General features: G+C 50.0%; 1 protein-coding gene across 7 annotated transcripts; it reads left to right on the top strand.

The window, feature by feature from the left end:
* Positions 1 to 1119: 1119 nt before the first annotated feature.
* Positions 1120 to 13304, top strand: GFI1 (growth factor independent 1 transcriptional repressor). 7 transcript variants are annotated; one of them, XM_063625520.1, is made up of 7 exons: positions 1120 to 1319; positions 4450 to 4657; positions 4984 to 5166; positions 6958 to 7445; positions 7561 to 7698; positions 9277 to 9442; positions 11856 to 13304. In XM_063625520.1, the coding sequence occupies exons 2-7, from the start codon at positions 4543 to 4545 to the stop codon at positions 12032 to 12034; spliced, it is 1269 nt and encodes a 422-aa protein (XP_063481590.1). In that variant the 5' UTR covers positions 1120 to 1319; positions 4450 to 4542; the 3' UTR covers positions 12035 to 13304. The 7 variants fall into 7 exon arrangements, with proteins under 7 accessions (XP_063481590.1, XP_063481585.1, XP_063481589.1 ...); XM_063625515.1 differs by lacking the exon at positions 1120 to 1319 and adding an exon at positions 1585 to 2027; XM_063625519.1 differs by lacking the exon at positions 1120 to 1319 and adding an exon at positions 2051 to 4301.
* Positions 13305 to 17356: the final 4052 nt, after the last annotated feature.

The raw sequence follows: 17356 nt of genomic DNA, 5'->3' as shown, positions 1-17356 counted from the left end.
ACAAGAAATTTTATTTTGTCCCATTTATAATTTTATTCTAAAAATTTGTTTTTTTCTGCTATTGAGTAGGAGAGAAGGGAATAAGGGAAAGATTTGTTTTTGCACTACTGTGAGATTTTTATACCTTAGGCCAGGACAAAGCACACAAGAAATAAAATATTAACAAAATGTCCTTAATTTTCCTTTCTGACCAAGATTGCTTGCCTCTGCATTTATATATAAAGAAGGGATGTGTTGAGCAAATGAAGGAGGACAGCTACGCAGACAAGATGTGCCCAGTGCCTGGCATACAATAGGGGCACAGGCCATTGCTTAACAAAACGTATAATTTATTAATACATGCTCAAAGCACTGCTAAACTAACCAAATATTCCCTGCAAAATTTTAAATTTACAATGCAAAATAAGAATAATTTAAAAACTATTTCTAGAAAAAGAGCTTTAAGGGTTTCCCCCCCATAACAATTTAAGATTAACCTAAAACATGGTAGTTATTTTGCAAGAACTGGGGAGCACCACTCCCTTCTCCTTGTGTGTGTCTGACATTGGAAGCTTATTGTGCACGAAGTTGTGATCAAAATCCAACTCAATTCATTTTGAAAAGTAACATGACTACAACATCCATCCACTCCAATGAGCAAAGGGTGTGGGCTTTGAGTATACACAGCAGGCCACACACTATGGATCATGTCGTACAGTCTAGCGTTGGAAGTTGCTGCATTTGTTCATGTTATCTATGAGCTAGGTTTTAAGTTTTTTCCCCCTGTTCTATTAATAGAATTAATTATTTAATTAACCCCACTCATTCATTTACTCAGTCCACAGCCTTTTGTTAAGAGCCTGCCTAGGACATAAAGATGAAGATCCAGTGTCTACCCTCATGAAACATACAATCCAAGCGAAGAAGGCTTACTTTGCAATAGTCATCAAAGTTATGCTTTTATGGCGCTTTACTGCTCCCGCCAGCACCCAGTGCCTGGGTATGACCTCAGGCGGTGGCAGAGCCCGCGTACGAGGTCCCGCTCTCCCTGGCTTGCCCGGGCAGGGCGGAGTCAGCCGAGCAGCCGCCAGCGCTGCCCCCGCGCGGCCTTTAATTTCGCAGCTCCGACCACCGGAAATTAGTCGAAGGCTGAGCGGACCGGGTCGAGAGCCGGCGAGCTCCGCGCGGGGAGGGTGCGCCCACCGGTCCCGCCGGGCGCCCGCGGGACGCGCCGCCAGGGCCCTCTCCGCCGGGGGCTCGGCGCTCGCCCACCTCTTCCAAATTTAACCATTACCTAAATCCGAAGGGAAATGAGCAAACCTCTCGGATTGGGTGTCAAGGTATTTTCAGCCTCGTTGGGCGTATTTATCCCCAAGTGTTTCCACAACAAGCTATTTCGGGGCCGCGGGGCAGGTTTCGCTCTGCGGACGCCGTGGCCACTCGCCGGACTCCAGGCCGGCGGCACCGCGGGCCGGTGATTCACGGTTCTGACCCGGGGGTGGTGCAGCCCTAGGAGGTGGCGGGGTCGGGGGTGGGCGGGCGGGTGACTGAGGCCTGAGGGGCGGGGAGGGTCCTCGGAGCGGGGCGCCCCCCACCCCTCTCTCGCCAGTCAATCTGTGTCCTCAATCTGTGGCTTCTCTCGCTGCGGAAGTCTCCCTGGAGCCAAGAATAGTTCATTTTCTTTCAAGTCATTTCTAGAGCCTGAGTGTCCGGACCTCCAATTTCCCTCATCCCCTGCCGACCCACAGGGAGAGAACTGGGAGGACAACTAAGGGGCGCGCGGGACAGGCTGGAAAGGCCAGGCCCCCCACCGCCTGGCCACTTGCGCAAAGGAGCGCGCCCGGCCGCCCGACGGGGGTTGGGAGCAGGTCTGGGAGGGCTATGCGAGCGACTCAGTAACGCTCAGGAAGTGAAGCTTGTGGTTTTGGGGGCTGAGCTCGGAAGGAGAATTTTTTTTTTTTTTAAGTCAGAGAGACAGAGCGGGCTCTCCCGAAAGCAAGATTCCGTTTGAAAACTCCTAGCGCGGTGCCCGCGCCCTGACTCCTCAGGTAGGTCCGCCGAGCCTGTTCTGCGCCTCCTGCCCTGGTGGGGGCGTCCGCGGGGACTCGCAGAGCACTGGCACTGCGGGGGCGACCAGAGGGCGCGGGCGGTTTCCCACCTGCTGCGGACCGACGTGCGGGAGCCCCGAGAGCTCCGGCAGCTGGGTTAGGGCGCGACCTGCGCAGTGTGGCTGGAAATCTGGAGTCGGGGGCGCGCAGCAGGCGGTCTGGTGGTTCGGCAGGGGAGCCAAATCCACCCGGGAAGGAAACATCTGGTGGGGAGGTGGCAGCAGCTGCGCTCGGGAGGCCGCCCCCTTAGCGCCCTCGGCTCCCGCCTTCCCGGGCCCGGACGGTGAGGAGAGGCCTGAGCGCGCGGAGGGGCCGCCCCACCTCCCGCGCCAGCTGCAGCCCGGAGTTGCCTTCCCACGCGCTCGGCCCAGGCCCCGGGGCCCCTATCTCCTCCAAACTCCCTTCCCACAGGAACCAGCAAAGCGGGCCGGGGTGCGACAGAGGCGTGGGCTTACAGCCCGGGTGGGGAGGCGGCCTCCGCGTCCGCCTGGTCTCTCGTGGCGCCAGCCCAGACCTAGCTCCGGCGCTGACAGTTACCCCGCCCCCATTTGTCCCGCTCCCAGCCAACGCGGGTCCAAGCCGCAGCGGGACCCTCGGGACAACGCCACTCCGTTTTTCTTTTCTTCCGAGATTCGCGGCTGTTTAAAGAATTGGGTTTGGGGTTTGTGGCGTCTAATTGTACGGACGACAAGTGCAGGAAGCGGCAAAGCTCTATCCCTGGGAGCCAACCTGGAGGGAGGCGGATGGCACCCTCACCCCTAGGGGCATTCTGGCGCTTAGGTAGCGGGAAACTTCGCGGGAGCCCCGCGACACGTCTCAGGCGTCTTTTCTCCCAGGTCTATTCCCATTCCTCCGGAGAAGGGGACACAGTGGGGTTGGGGATCTGGAGCAGGGGGCCTGCACCCTACAGGGACCAAGGCCTGTAGGACTCGTTTTAAGCTGAGAGCGCCAACGGACAGACGTAGACTGTGTGGCCTGCATCTTGCCTAGGAAGCCGAGGGGCTCCTAGTCCGGCAGTGGAAACATCGCGAAGACGGAGGACTGCAGGTCCTGCCCCGGCCCAGAGTTCCCAGCACCCTCGTTTCTGAATCAGCCGAGACCACGGAGAACTGCTGTGCTGCAGCTCACGTGTGAACCCGGTCACCATCGCCTTCACCCCGGGAGGAAGGCAGATTCGTTTACCCCAGACCACCTCTACTGTGGGGTCCCGCCCCCGGAGCCGGCTGGAGCCTAGCCGCAGGCGCAGCCACGCCCTCCCGCTGGGCTCAGATTTCCACCTGGTATTAGGTGAACTGATTGGGGGTTAATGAGAGCGACGCCCCGGGCAGCTAGTTCCCTCCCGGGCCCGGGCCCGACCCCCGCTCTCTGCCAATGCAGCCTGCGCGTTCTGGCGTCCTGTCTTTTTTGTCTGCTAAATTATCGGTGCACTACCGACTCGGGACACCTAGCATTTCCCAGTCAACGTTGGCAGATCGGGCTCCACTTCCCTAGGACAAGATTTTTTGGTGAGCAGAACGGAAAGTGCTTTTTCCCAGGACCTGATTCCCGAGGTTAGGTCTCCATGGTCTGGGATGGCTCGCCGCAGCCTCGACCAGTGCCCGCCGCAGCCGGGAGTCCGAGGCCAAAGTTTCTCCTACGTGGGGCACGAGTGAGGAGCGAGTGGGATCACCCGGATGCGAGTTTCTCCTGGGGCGGGGGTTGGTCCTCTGTTACTCCCCTCACTTTCCTGTCCCTTTGCTCTCCCACCTCCTTTCTCTGGCCTCTGCTGTCCCCAATCCCTCTGCTGCTGTGCCCGCGCCGCCCCACAGTTTTATCTTGTGTTCCGTTCCCCCACTCCCCGGCCCTTTCACTCCAGTTTGTAGCTGGCTCTTGGAGGTCTTGGCTCCTTGCCCCTTCCGGGTCCTCGACCACTGGGCATCCCCGGCCCCTAAACCGATCAGCATGTCCCCGCCCTCCCTCGCCAGCCGTAAAGCACAGGCAGGCAGGCAATGAGTAGCTGAGTTGGGGTAACCCAGCCGATGGGAACTACGGCTCTCCAGGGAGTTTGATTGCCCGAGCGAGCTTGGCTAGGAAAGGGGAGGAGCTGGGGGGCGTGGGCAGGGAGGAGGAAAGGGGCCTGAGCCAGGGCCCCGGGACAGGTTTTACCGCTGAGCTGTGTCAGTGGCGGCGGCGGCAACGACGGCGGGTTCGCGCCACCTGTCCAAGTGCCACCTGGTAAGCGCGGCGCAGCGGGGCCAAGCCCCTCCTCCCGTGGGTCCTCTGCGCTCCTCCCTGGCCCGCGCTCTCCCTCCGCCTGGGTGCCCAGACCCCCGCACCGGAGAGTACTGACCAGCGTTTCCACCTGGTTTTCTTTCCCTCTCAGGTCTCCGCCGGGCTGGCTAAGCCCTCGGAGTGACCGTGGGTGACAGCGGCTCCAGGGACTCTTGGGGCGCAGTGGGGAAAGTGCCGGACCACCATGCCGCGCTCATTTCTCGTCAAAAGCAAGAAGGCTCACAGCTACCACCAGCCGCGCTCCCCAGGACCAGACTATTCCCTCCGTTTAGAGAATGTACCGGCGCCTAGCCGAGCAGGTGCGAGGCGCGCGCGGGCCAGGCGGGGCTGCTCACGCGGATGCCTACTGCACCTCGACACACCATTAGTCCGGAGCTGGGAGGGGCTGCCCCAATGTTTCTTTTGCTGCTGTTTTTGTTTTCTACTGCCCTGGTTCCTCCGGGTTTGTCTCCTAGGTGCCATGGCCTCTCTGCCCCTGCCCTTAGATCCGAGAGGGTTCCCGGCCGGGGTCTGGGCGGAGAGAGGAAGACGCTCGGGTGCCCTGGTCGGGGGATTGGGGGAGCCTTCAGAACCCTCAGACTCAACCGGTCCCAGCCTGAGCCCCTCACCTGCCTCCTCTTTGCAGACAGCACTTCAAATGCAGGCGGGGCGAAGGCGGAGCCCCGGGACCGTTTGTCCCCCGAATCGCAGCTGACCGAAGCCCCAGACAGAGCCACCGCATCCCCAGACAGCTGCGAGGGCAGCGTCTGCGAACGGAGCTCGGAGTTTGAGGACTTCTGGAGGCCCCCGTCACCCTCCGCGTCTCCAGGTAGGAACCCACTGGGAACCTCTCGGGCGGGAGCTGCAGGGACCCGGCAGTGCGAGGGGGAATTGGCGCGACCTTGGGCGTAGAAATGCTAACGGGGAGTTGGAGAGTCTTTCCGGGAGGAGGGAGCTGATTCGTAGGGGAAGGAGGCATCCGGCTTCTCTGGGACTCGGACAGCTTGCCCGCTGGGGCTGCTGCCTCCATCCCAGGCGGCGGGACCCTAGCTGCTTGTCGCTTAGATTCGTTTGCGCGCAGCTGGCCGGTGACGGAAAATAAACCAGTCGTTTCGACTGGCAGCAACGCTGACCTTTCGTTTTCTGACCAGACTTGATTGTTTTATAAAGTGCTAGGATCCTGCAATCTAGACCCCCAAGGCTCAAACAAACGGGGGACCAGGGCAGAACGGGCCAGGCAGAGGAGTTAGGCACTGGGCGGCAGGGAGGGGGCAGGACGAAAATCTCAGCCCGCGGCTTGGTCTTCACAGGCGCAGATTGGGGGCCTGTTTCATTTTTCGTTTTGCCAGGTTAACCCAGCCTCAGGGGCCTGCTCTCTGGGTTTCATTTCCAGCGAGCAATCCAGCTTCAGGCAAACTAAGTGACCGCACGTTGGGTGGGGGCGTCTCCAGTCCCGGCCGGGGGAAGGAATGATCAGACCAGCCGGATTCTGTCAAGGGCCAGTTATATCCAGAATATGTTTCCTAGTTTTAGAAGATACCACCACCCGTCCCACAATCAGTGAGTTGACTTGGCGAAAACCATAGCTCCAGCAAGTGTGTCTGGGAGCCGGCGGCGGGAGGATTCTTCCTGCCAGGGCGTCAAGTGGCCGGGCAAGGATTGGGCGCGCCCCGAACCCCTCCGAACGAAACTGCGGGCACAGCCTCTCAATGAAGTGGCCAGCCTGAACTGGAGTGTGTGTGTGTGTGTGTGTGTGCGCGCACACACACACACATTTGTAAATGCCGTATGCACTCACATGCGTTGGGGTCACTAGTTTTAGCAAAATTCACGTGGGTGGAGGCGTAGCAGGCCGAGAATTCAGAGCTGTCTCCTTGCAGGTGGTGGCTAAACCTTATGAGTTATACAGTTATTGTCTGAGAAATTCAGGCTCCCCGCCTCCATCAAACTATAACAGGAATGGGGAGTATTTGGCTGGCAATTTAAGCCCAAAAGCCCCTTTCCTGCTGCCCCTTTGCTACGTACACTAGGCACTTAACTTCGTGAAATCTTAATACCTTCGGGTTTATTCAGATACCAGCCTTTCGGGTAGTTCGGGGCCGCATTTATGGACCTTCTCCCTCCTTCCTCGTGGATTCTGGGAAGAAAAAGAACTGAATGGGAACATGTAGGGGCTGGGAGAGTGCCTGCGCTGGTGGCTGGATCCTTCCGCCCCTGAGTGCTGTGAGGGGCCGAACGGCCGCCGCCTTCTCCCTAACAGCTCAACTCCGGGCATTTATAGACGCGCCCTTCCCTATAGGATCTCCAGGTGCGAGGGTCCAGACAGAAAAGATCCTCGGAACGCCAAGCGCCTCCGCTGCACTCGCACAGAATTTACGACCTCCTCTCCCGAGGTCTTTTCAATGATCTGTTTGCTGCTCTGCCTCCTATAGTGGCCTGCGAGGCCCCAGGGCCCGGGCCACGTTTTACCTTGGGGGCGAGCCTGGCACCTGGCGCACGCAGTGTTCTACAAGCGCTGGGTGCCCCGCAGTCCGCGAACACGCCACGCCCGCAGCCGCAGCCCGGCGGCCTCCGCTCTGCCGTCTGAAGCCTGACCGGACGCTCCCTTGTGCCTCCACAGCCTCGGAGAAGTCAATGTGCCCATCGCTGGACGAAGCCCAGCCCTTCCCCCTGCCTTTCAAACCGTACTCATGGAGCGGCCTGGCGGGTTCTGACCTGCGGCATCTGGTGCAGAGCTACCGACCGTGTGGGGCCATGGAGCGCGGCACTGGCCTGGGCCTCTTCTGTGAACCCGCCCCGGAGCCGGGCCACCTGGCCGCGCTGTACGGCCCGAAGCGGGCTGCCTGCGGCGCGGGGGCCGGGGCGCCAGGGAGCTGCAGCGCAGGGGCCGGTGCCACCGCTGGCCCTGGCCTAGGGCTCTACGGCGACTTCGGGTCTGCGGCAGCCGGGCTGTATGAGAGGCCCACCGCAGCGGCGGGCTTGCTGTACCCGGAGCGTGGCCACGGGCTGCACGCAGACAAGGGTGCTGGCGTCAAGGTGGAGTCGGAGCTGCTGTGCACCCGCCTGCTGCTGGGCGGCGGCTCCTACAAGTGCATCAAGTGCAGCAAGGTGAGGCTCCCGAGCTCACCACCTCGCCTGCCCTGCGCCTGCTTCCCTTACCCGCGCCTCGCCTGCGCCCCGCGGCCCCTCTCAGCGGCCTTCTCTCTGCCCCCACCCGCCTTAGGTGTTCTCCACGCCGCACGGGCTCGAGGTGCACGTGCGCAGGTCCCACAGCGGTACCAGACCCTTTGCCTGCGAGATGTGTGGCAAGACCTTCGGGCACGCGGTGAGCCTGGAGCAGCACAAAGCCGTGCACTCGCAGGTAAGCGCGGGGCGCACCGCCGCGCGCGGCCCTGCTCGGGGATCTTCTGCATCTCCTCGGTGCAGCACCAGCCAGTCTCTGCCTGGAAGTTTTCTCCTCGACTTCCCCGTTTCCTCCCCCAAGCCCTCCGCTGCGTCCCCTTGCCCTGGTGCAGGTGTGTAGGGAAAAGAGGATTGTGGCCGGCTCAGGCCTTGAGGCAGCCCTAGATTTTGGTGTCACACCACTGTGAGCCTCGAGAGTGTGATCCTCATTGTTACTTTGGGCTTGAGGTAGGTTTGTATGCACTGATTCGTGCTGCTGATATATCAGACTTACTAGCTCTATTTCTTTGTGCCTATTCTTTTAACCAAATGGTTGTCACTTAATTTGCATTGACCCCACTCGACTGAAAAGGCGGGAATCTCAGCTCATTTAGAGCATCTAGGAGCGTATTTACCCCGCTATTCATTCTTTCCTTCCTTCCTTCCTTTTCTTTTCTTTTTTCTTTTCTTTTCTTTCAGAGTCTGGCTCTGTTACCCAGGCTGGAGTGCAGTTGCACAATCTCAGCTCACTGCAACCTCCCCCTGCCAGGTTAAAGTGATTCTCGTGCCTCAGCCTCCTAAGTAGCTGGGATTACAGGTGCATGCCACTACGGCACAACTAATTTTTGTGTTTTTAGTAGAGACGGGATTTTGCCACGTTAGCCAGGCTGGTCACGAACTCCTGGCCTCAAGTGATCCACCAGCCTGGGCCTCCCAAAGTGCTGGGATTACAGGCATGAGCCACCATGCCCCACCCCCGCTATTTATTCATTCATTCATTAATAAATATTTGTTGCCTAACTTCCAGGTGCCAAATACTTAAGAATCTTATAGCACATCAGGTCCTTGACAGCATGCTCACATGAAGATTATAGTTTAGCTGAGAGATGGAGAGTAGATGAGCAAGTAAATATACCAATAGCTATCTCAGGAGAATGCCTACTTATGAAGGCTAAAAAGAGTATCAGCCCATCTCCCCCAGCACCCACACTGGCTGGGGGGAGGTGGCATCTCAAGTGACTGAGGTCTAAGCCTCCTGTTGAGGAGGGTGGAGAAGTGTGTGCTAATGGGTGTCAAAAAAAGCAGGGTGTGGATATGTTTTTGCCATGGGGTGTGGAAGGTTGTGGGTGAAGAATGTTTTGGTAGAAAAAGTGTTGAAGGGCCAGGCACGGTGGCTCACGCCTGTAATCCCAATACTTTGGGAGGCTGAGGTGGACGAATCACTTGAGGCCAGGGGTTTGAGACCAGCGTGACCAACATGGTGAAACCCCATCTCTACTAAAAATACAAAAATTAGTCGGGTGTGGTGGCATGTGCCTGTAGTCCCTGCTACTTGAGAGGCTGAGACACGAGAATTGCTTGAACCTGGGAGGCGGAGGGTGCAGTGAGCTGAGATCGTTCCACTGCACTCAAGCCTGGGCGACAGAGGAGACGGTCTCAAAAAAAGAAAGAAAAAGTATTCAAGGGATTTTAGGGCCAGCTGAGGGGTGAGGAGAGCAGCAGTCTAGTTGACTGCAGTAGGAGTGCTGCATCTCTCTCTCTGTCTCTCTCTCTGTAGGAACGGAGCTTTGACTGTAAGATCTGTGGGAAGAGCTTCAAGAGGTCATCCACACTGTCCACACACCTGCTTATCCACTCAGACACTCGGCCCTACCCCTGTCAGTACTGTGGCAAAAGGTTCCACCAGAAGTCAGACATGAAGAAACACACCTTCATCCACACTGGTGAGCTAAAGGCGCTTGGCTTGTAGGAACCACCCTGAGGCCAACATTACTCATCTTCTCTGATTTCTGGCCCCAGTGAGTGGTGGATGAGGCCTTTCTGATGGAGTTATTCCCTGCTCTGTGTTAAAGAAAACAAAGGGGTGGGTTCTTTGATTCATTTACAGGCATAATTCTCCCCAGAGCCGCCTTGATTTGGGGTTGTGTCTGAAAGTCCACTCAGCAGGTCAGCTCACAGGTACTCTATACTTGGAAAGAACATTTTCCTTTAGGTTAGCAGCTGCTTCCACTGCTGCCTGCTCTGGGTGAAATATGAAGCTCCAGGGTCCCTTAGAGAGTTGCTCTAAAGCTTACCTAGAGATTGAGGACTTTCCCTAACCACCTGGCCTTTTGTGGGAGAGACTCGTGTGGCCTCTCCGGCTGCATTTTCAGGAGTCTGAGAGCTTATTCTGATTGAAGAGGAACAAATAATGGCAAATATGATTAAACTCTCTGCTAAGCATTTTTAAAATGCCTTATTTCATTTTATGCTCACAATAATTCTGAGAGGTAGAGACTACTCCTCCCCATTTTAGAGATGAAGAAAATGAGGCTAGGTAATCTGCCTAGGGTCACACTGCTAGCAAATGACAGGGCCAGAGCTCAAATTCAGGTCTGACCTCTCAAATGTCCACTCTTGACCACTGTTTATTGTATTTTACGTTCAGTTATGAGGTTGGTAGACACAGAAAGCTTCTATTCACTTATTGCCCTTTTCAAAATATCTGCAAGTTAATGCCATAATAATGATAATTCCTTACCTATTATAATGCTTTATAATTTACAAAGTACTTTCAAATCTATCATTTCATTTGATTCTTATTGCCACTCAGTAAAGTAGAAGGAGCTGCTCTTACCATCCTGAAACTCAGAAAGAGTGAATGATTTATCAGAAGTAAGACTGAATGAATAATGGAGTCATGTAATGCTCTGGCTTTTAATCCTGGACTCTGTCTAACACTTTATGTGCGGGTGGGAGTTTTAATGCCAAGAACACTCTAATAGTCAAAAGACATTTACCTGAGACCCAGAATTTCTGAAAATTTTATTGCAGAATATGAATACTGATTTAGAACAAATCACAGTGTATTCTAAACACCCACCCTTGATGTTTATAAATATACTTGGGTAATGTATGTATTTCCATTGAAAACCCAGAAAAGTATTCTACTTTAATCATTCCCTCTTACCTGAAATTTCCATGTAATTCACTCCTTATAAGTAAGGTATTCAGGACACTTATCAAAATGCAACTAGGATCTTGACTGAATAAAACATTAAGCCCTTATCAAACATTTACGTTATACCTAGAATTTGTTTCTCAGATTTGTTTGACCCTAAAGGGATAGAATACATTTTGATGGGTGGTTTCTTATCAAAGAAATCTGAAGCATGAAAACAGAAGAGTTTAGCAAGGAGGACAGAGGGTTCCTCAAAAACGAACTTCATCTATTTTATATTTTTTCCAAGGCTGAGCCCTGACTATAATGCCATGCTGGGCTATTTGGAAATTCATGCCACTTACCTAACAACACATGAGATGGGGAACAAGACAAAACCTTTTTGTGTTCTCTTATTAATTTGTGGTGAAGAATTGCTGGTATATAAAGAATCATGTGATTAACCTCATAAAATTAAGGAAAAATCAAGACAAAAGTATCAGCTGCCTTAATACTTTTTGGCCTAAATGTGGATTTTTAAAATAAGTTATTGAAAAACGTATCCTGCACATGTACCCTGGAACTTAAGAAAGAAAGAGAGAGAGAGAAAAGAAAGAAAGAAAGAAAAGAAAGAAAGAAAGAAAGAAAGAAAAAGAAAGAAAGAAAGAAAGAAAAGAAAGTCCATGTTAAGATGTTTTTTCAGATATACTCCGCTGTCCTTCAAGAACAAGAAAGAAGACAGGCTCACTGATCCATACAAACTGACACCCACTTGGAAATTCTGATTTGAAAACTTCCTCTGAATTAGAACGGAGTCACACGGTTTTAGGACAGCTTCCCCCTCCCCTTCCTGTTGAACATCTGCTCTGAGTGTTCATGGCTTATAAAGTCAGGGGAGTCCTCCTGGGGTAGATTCAGCTGGGGAGGGCACGTGGCCTTTGCTCTGTTTCCGTTTAGCAGGAAACCGTTTGAGGCCTTTGGCTGGGAACCCCCCCTTCAGAAAGTCTCCCTTTCACCTGGTGCACCCATGGTGCTTCCAGGGACTCGCATTGCAGGCTGGGAGTCAGTTCATGTTGCAACACGTCACCCTCCAAGTTGCTTGAAGGCTTTAGACTGTGGTGCAACCAGCTGCTGCCAAGAGCATGTGGGTCACAGTGGGTCCCCTCTAGCTTTATCATAGGCTCATACTTTCTCCCCTCCCCCTCCCATCCCCACAGGTGAGAAGCCTCACAAGTGCCAGGTGTGCGGCAAGGCATTCAGCCAGAGCTCCAACCTCATCACCCACAGCCGCAAACACACAGGCTTCAAGCCCTTCGGCTGCGACCTCTGTGGGAAGGGTTTCCAGAGGAAGGTGGACCTCCGAAGGCACCGGGAGACGCAGCACGGGCTCAAATGAGCACCCTGGCAGGCTGCAAGCAGCAGCTACACAACACTACTGAGGGCAGCCTCTCTGCTTGCCACCACTCCGCTCCCTGCTTGCGTCCACTCCCTTCTGACTTTCCAGACCCCAGGTCCAGTCTGCAGATGCTACCAGGGTGCTCCTCCTTTGCCTTACCTCCTGGAGCTGCCAGAAGAGATGAGGTACCTTTTCAAAGTGCAGCTGAGAGTGAGAACCAAGTGACTCTCTAGGCTTCGGACACAAATAGGCTCCTCTACACCTGAAGACAAAGGCAAAGTCAAATGGGGACCAGAATAAATCTTAGACCCCACAGTCCTTCCTATTTCCAGCCCTAATCTACAGACAGGAATGCCCTTCAGGTTTCTTCCCTCCCCCTCTTGACCTACCCCAGATATTTGTGTGGAAGAGGAGGAATCACCATTTACAAGGTAGAGAAATGCTAATATTTTTATCTAGAAAGAAGAGTGAGTGTTAACTTTTATTTTTTTCCTTCTGGGGAGTCTGTTGACTCCTTTCTTTTGGGTGCTGCCTATAAATCTTGGAGGAATCATTTCTCCTCCTCAAAAACTGATTCAGAAACTGACTTGGGGAAGGAATTTAATACTTTGAAGTCATGAGATGCATCATCAAGGCTACCCCCAAGAAGGAGCAGAAGAGAAGTTGGTGATGAGAGGGGATTAGAGGTCCTCCCTTCAGTAGGCCTGTGAAAGCCTCATCACTGGAGGTAAAAGCACAAGCAATGCCTGTGGACAAGATGTCATTCATTCACTCAGCAAATGTCCATGGATCACCGGCTACCAAGGTACCAGGCACCATGCTAGGTATTGGGGAAGAGAGACTGAAGTCACAACCCCTGACTGCTCCTCAAAAGCTAACGGTTGCACCTCCAAGTGGCTGGATCTGTTCTTACTCTTGGAGGGAATTCTGAGAAGACAACACAGAATTGTAAACCTTCCCTTTTGACCCTTTTGGATTTTATCAGGTGTAAACAAAAAGTAGCTGAACAGTTACTTCAAAGATATGTGTGTATATTCAGTTTTTTATTGTTAAGCTGATATTTTAAAGATGTCTGAGCTAGCACGCATGTGGGAAGGAAGGCTCTGTTTTCAACTCTTTGACCCTCCATGTGTACCATAGAGGGGGGAAAAGTGGTATTTTCACTTTGATGAGGTTGGTAAATGTTTTTAGATCTTCTGGTATGCATTATGTTTGTTAATACATATTTATTAGAGTGATGTTTTAAGTTAATAAAGTATTAAGAGTATTACAGATTGCCTCTCCTTTAGGCAGGGAATTTGGGGCAGACCTTTGTTTTAGTCTGTAGGGGAAAGCTGGCACTGAAGGAAACTGCAATGGAGGATAAAAGTGAAGCAGACGAGCTAATATCCAGAAGAGTAAAATCCAGTTGCTCTGGTTTCCATATACTTTCTCCTTTGCTCCTATACCTCAGAGATACTTCTTTCATAAGAGAAAAACTAGGAGGTGTACAAAACTAAGCTACTACCTTGTAGAGCCCCTGATGGTTCCACAGGCACATAAGTAAGCTCTTTCCTCTGAAAATGTCAACATATTTTTTTATGGGCCTGAAGGCTCCCAGATGAATAAAGAAATCACAGGTCTTAGGTCTAGGTTTTAGTTTTAGTCACAGCTCTGTCACCATCACATCATGTGACTTGTGTAAATCTTTTGACTTCCCCGATACTGGTTTCCTTGATCAAGTAATATGGAGACAGCTCTGTCATTCCAGTCCAACCCTGACTGCTTTGATTCTGTGGAGACTGGAAAGGAGAAAAAGTGTGAGATTGGTTAGCTGCCTCTCCTAATGCAAGTCACAAATCTAAAGGCCCATGAGGATCTGGGTTATTTCTGGTTCTGTCCCACCTGTGGGAGCTTTTTGCATAAGTCAGTCCTTTAAGAGAATGAAACCAGAATAAAGTCCTGGCCAAAATCCCTACTACTAGTGCTTTAACACCTCCCAGCCAGACATTGAGGGTATGCCTGCCCCATGGTGAGTACCAGCAGATTGCCCATTTACAACTCAAATTGATTTCACACATATAATTGAGCACCCAGTATGTGCTGGGCACTCTTCTAGGGGGTGGAGATATAGCAGTGAGGACAATGTCTTACAAAGCTTTACTTATTCATTGTTGAATCCTCAGTTCCCAGAATAGTGCCTGGCACACAGTAGGAGATTAATATTTACTGAGATGTTAAGTGAATAAACAGAAAATAAGCTCCTGCTTCATCCTAGGGGCTGGCTCTGCTCTCTACAGCACAAAGGGAAGAGAGATTGCTTGACAGCCTGGGAAACAAATAGAATCCACACGACTTTCTCTCCAGGTTGGCGGGGAAGGGGGGCTTGAATGCTGCTTTTCTCCGGTTTCTCCAAATCTCAGTCCTTGGCTGTCCTCACCTGATTTCCAGCACCATGTCTTTCCATGTCAGTTTACTCTCATTCACAATTTAAATTTGTTTACTCTGTAATGGAGTTTAAGATAGCTTTTCAGAACTGATGGATGATGAACAGTTGCAGTGTCCAGGAACCACTTCCTAGTGTCCTGGGAGACAAACCTCCCAGTGAATAAAAATGACAAAAACATCCTTCCCACAGAAGTCACCCTGTGTACTGGTTGGTTATGTCCAACCTGGTTTGAAAAGTAAAGAAGTTGCACTGAGGGGTAAGTAGAACTGATTGAAATCTAGGTGCCTGTGCTGTCCTGCTCTTCCCTTATGACATTTAGAACATTTGGTCCATTTTTGTTATCCCTGTGTATGCTCTAAGTGAGGAATTGTAATTTTGATGTTAACTGTATGCCTTTTTTTTTTTTTTGGTAAAAAAATGTATCTTGATATCCGCAGTTCAGAATCAAAACAAATTACTGTTCCTGTTACCGTGTGAAATTTGAAGATTGCAAATATCTCTCTTAATGTTATTACTTGACTCTATTAAAAATAGATTGTGAATATTCCATGTCACATTATTCATGAGGCAGGCTCTATGCCTTTTGTCTGCTGGAGTAACAGTAGAAAGGGTAATAAGAGACACCAGAGCACACCTTTGTTTCTTTCACTAAATTTTTAATAACACCTCCAGCTAGCCAGTTGGTGAAGCTCAGCTCTTGCATAAAAGTGGAAAAGCACAGCTATCTCTGAGAAGACCAACTCTTTCAGCAGCTAATTTGAGTTTGTGTTCATCTACACCAGACGTGATTAAATTACCTATCAAGTGTGCTGAGCTATCAGGATTCAGGCCACGTAAAAGGTGAATTTCATCTGATTGATTTGAGACACGAATGGAACAACTGAGTTTTAAAAGCCCCGCCTTAATTAAAGGGATAGAAGAGTATCACTCCCTGGCGACTTCTTGACTGCCATTGCCCTTGAAAACTGGGTGGTGATAGTGATTTGACCCAAGTCACTTTGTTGTGTGCCTGTTTGTTCAACCTGATCATTTGACAGAAAGAAATGAACTCAGAGGAAAACCTGAAAGGACTTCACTACTTTTTACTGGGCATTTCTAGAGCACTGTTTTTTTAAATCTGTGCTGCCATATTATTTCTACAGAAAAAACTTTTTAGGAAGTATATAATACATTTATTTTAACCCCCTTTTCCCATTCATTAAGTCAGATTTTAAAAATTAAAAAGTTTAAAGAAATTGCACCCTAAATCCTTCTAGCTTAAAAGCTTATGTTCTTTTTGTATGCATTCCTTTCTAGTTTCTTCCTTTCTAGTCTTTAGGCACATGTGCGTATATTTATATTTTATAATTTTTGTCTATATAGGTCTTATTATATGGACACATACTTAAAACAGATATTTCACAATGAGAATTTGGAGAATGTTATAACCAAATTTTATTGAAATCTTAGTATTTTATTGGGAATCTTATCAATCATTGAGAAAAAGTCTTTTCTGAAGTTTAATGTTATCACTTTTTGAATAAAACATTTTAGACATACTGGAAATTGCAGAGAATAATATCAGTGTACCCACTGTTCTGCCATATTTACTTCAGATTTTATTTTTGAAATAACCTGTTACAGGTATAGTTGAATTTCTTCTCGGATATGTTCCTCTCTAGCCCCATTTCCTTTCTTTTCTCCTCAGAGGCATCCATTATACCAAAATCAGTATATATAATTGCCATGAATATTTGTATGCCTTTAATTTTCATAATACCATAAATAATATAAAATTATATAAATATATAATATAATATAAATATACAATTATATAAATATATAATTTAGCATATTAACTTCATGTAAATGGAGTATAGTTTATACTTCTGTACTTTTCTGGTTTTTTTGCTTAACACATTGTTTTTGAGATTTATCCATGTTGATATGTGCAGTTTAGTTCCTTTATTTTAACCACTGCATATGGAATTCCATGGGATGAATGCTTGGTAATTTATTCTCCTGTTGGGAGAGTTTGGGTCATTTCCAGTTTTTCCTATTACAAATGATTCTGAAGCAAACAACCTTTTATGTATCTCTGTTGTGAGAGATTCTTTAGGATGTATTCCTGGGAATGAAAATGCTGGATATTATCAAACTGTTCTTCAAAATGATTGTTCCAATTTACAGTCTCCCCAGCAATGTAGAATTCTTGTTACTCCAAATCTTACCAACACTTTGTATTGTGAAACTTTAAACATGTCTGCCAATCAGATGGATGTGAATGTCATTGTAATTTGCATTTCCCGATTCCTAGTGAGGTTGAGTATCTTTTTATAAGTTGATGGGCCTGACAGATTTCCTTTCCTGTGAAATGCCTCTTCATGTACTTTGTCCATTTTTCTGTTGGTTGTTTGCTTTTTATCAACTTGTTCTTTAAATATATTCTAAACATTCACTGTTATGTTAGTTAAATGTGTTGCATACTTATCCCAGTCTATGGTTTGCCTTTTCACTTTGAAGAGAGGATTTGTTTACTTGTTTTGTTTTTGTGTGTAATCAAATGTATTAGTCTTTTCCTCAATGGTTTATGCTTCTTACATATCATTTACACTCTTTCCCTAGCTGGTGGTCATTAGATTCCCTATATTTTCTTCTAAAAGTGTTTAAATTTCTTTTTGTAACATTAGGTTTTCTTCTTTTTTTTTTTTTTTTAGATGGAGTCTCACTCTGTCACCCAGGCTGGAGTGCAGTGGCACAATCTTGGCTCACTGCAGCCTCCGCCTCCCAGGTTCAAGCGATTCTCCTGCCTCAGCCTCCCAAGTAGCTGAGACTACAGGCATGTGCCACCACACCTGGCTAATTTTTTATTTTTAGTAGAGACAGGGTTTCAACATGTTGGCCAGGCTGGTCTC

The sequence above is a fragment of the Symphalangus syndactylus genome, chromosome 12 (assembly GCF_028878055.3).
Source record: "Symphalangus syndactylus isolate Jambi chromosome 12, NHGRI_mSymSyn1-v2.1_pri, whole genome shotgun sequence".
Lineage (NCBI taxonomy): Eukaryota > Metazoa > Chordata > Mammalia > Primates > Hylobatidae > Symphalangus > Symphalangus syndactylus.
This window is presented reverse-complemented; position numbering and strand designations above follow the sequence as displayed.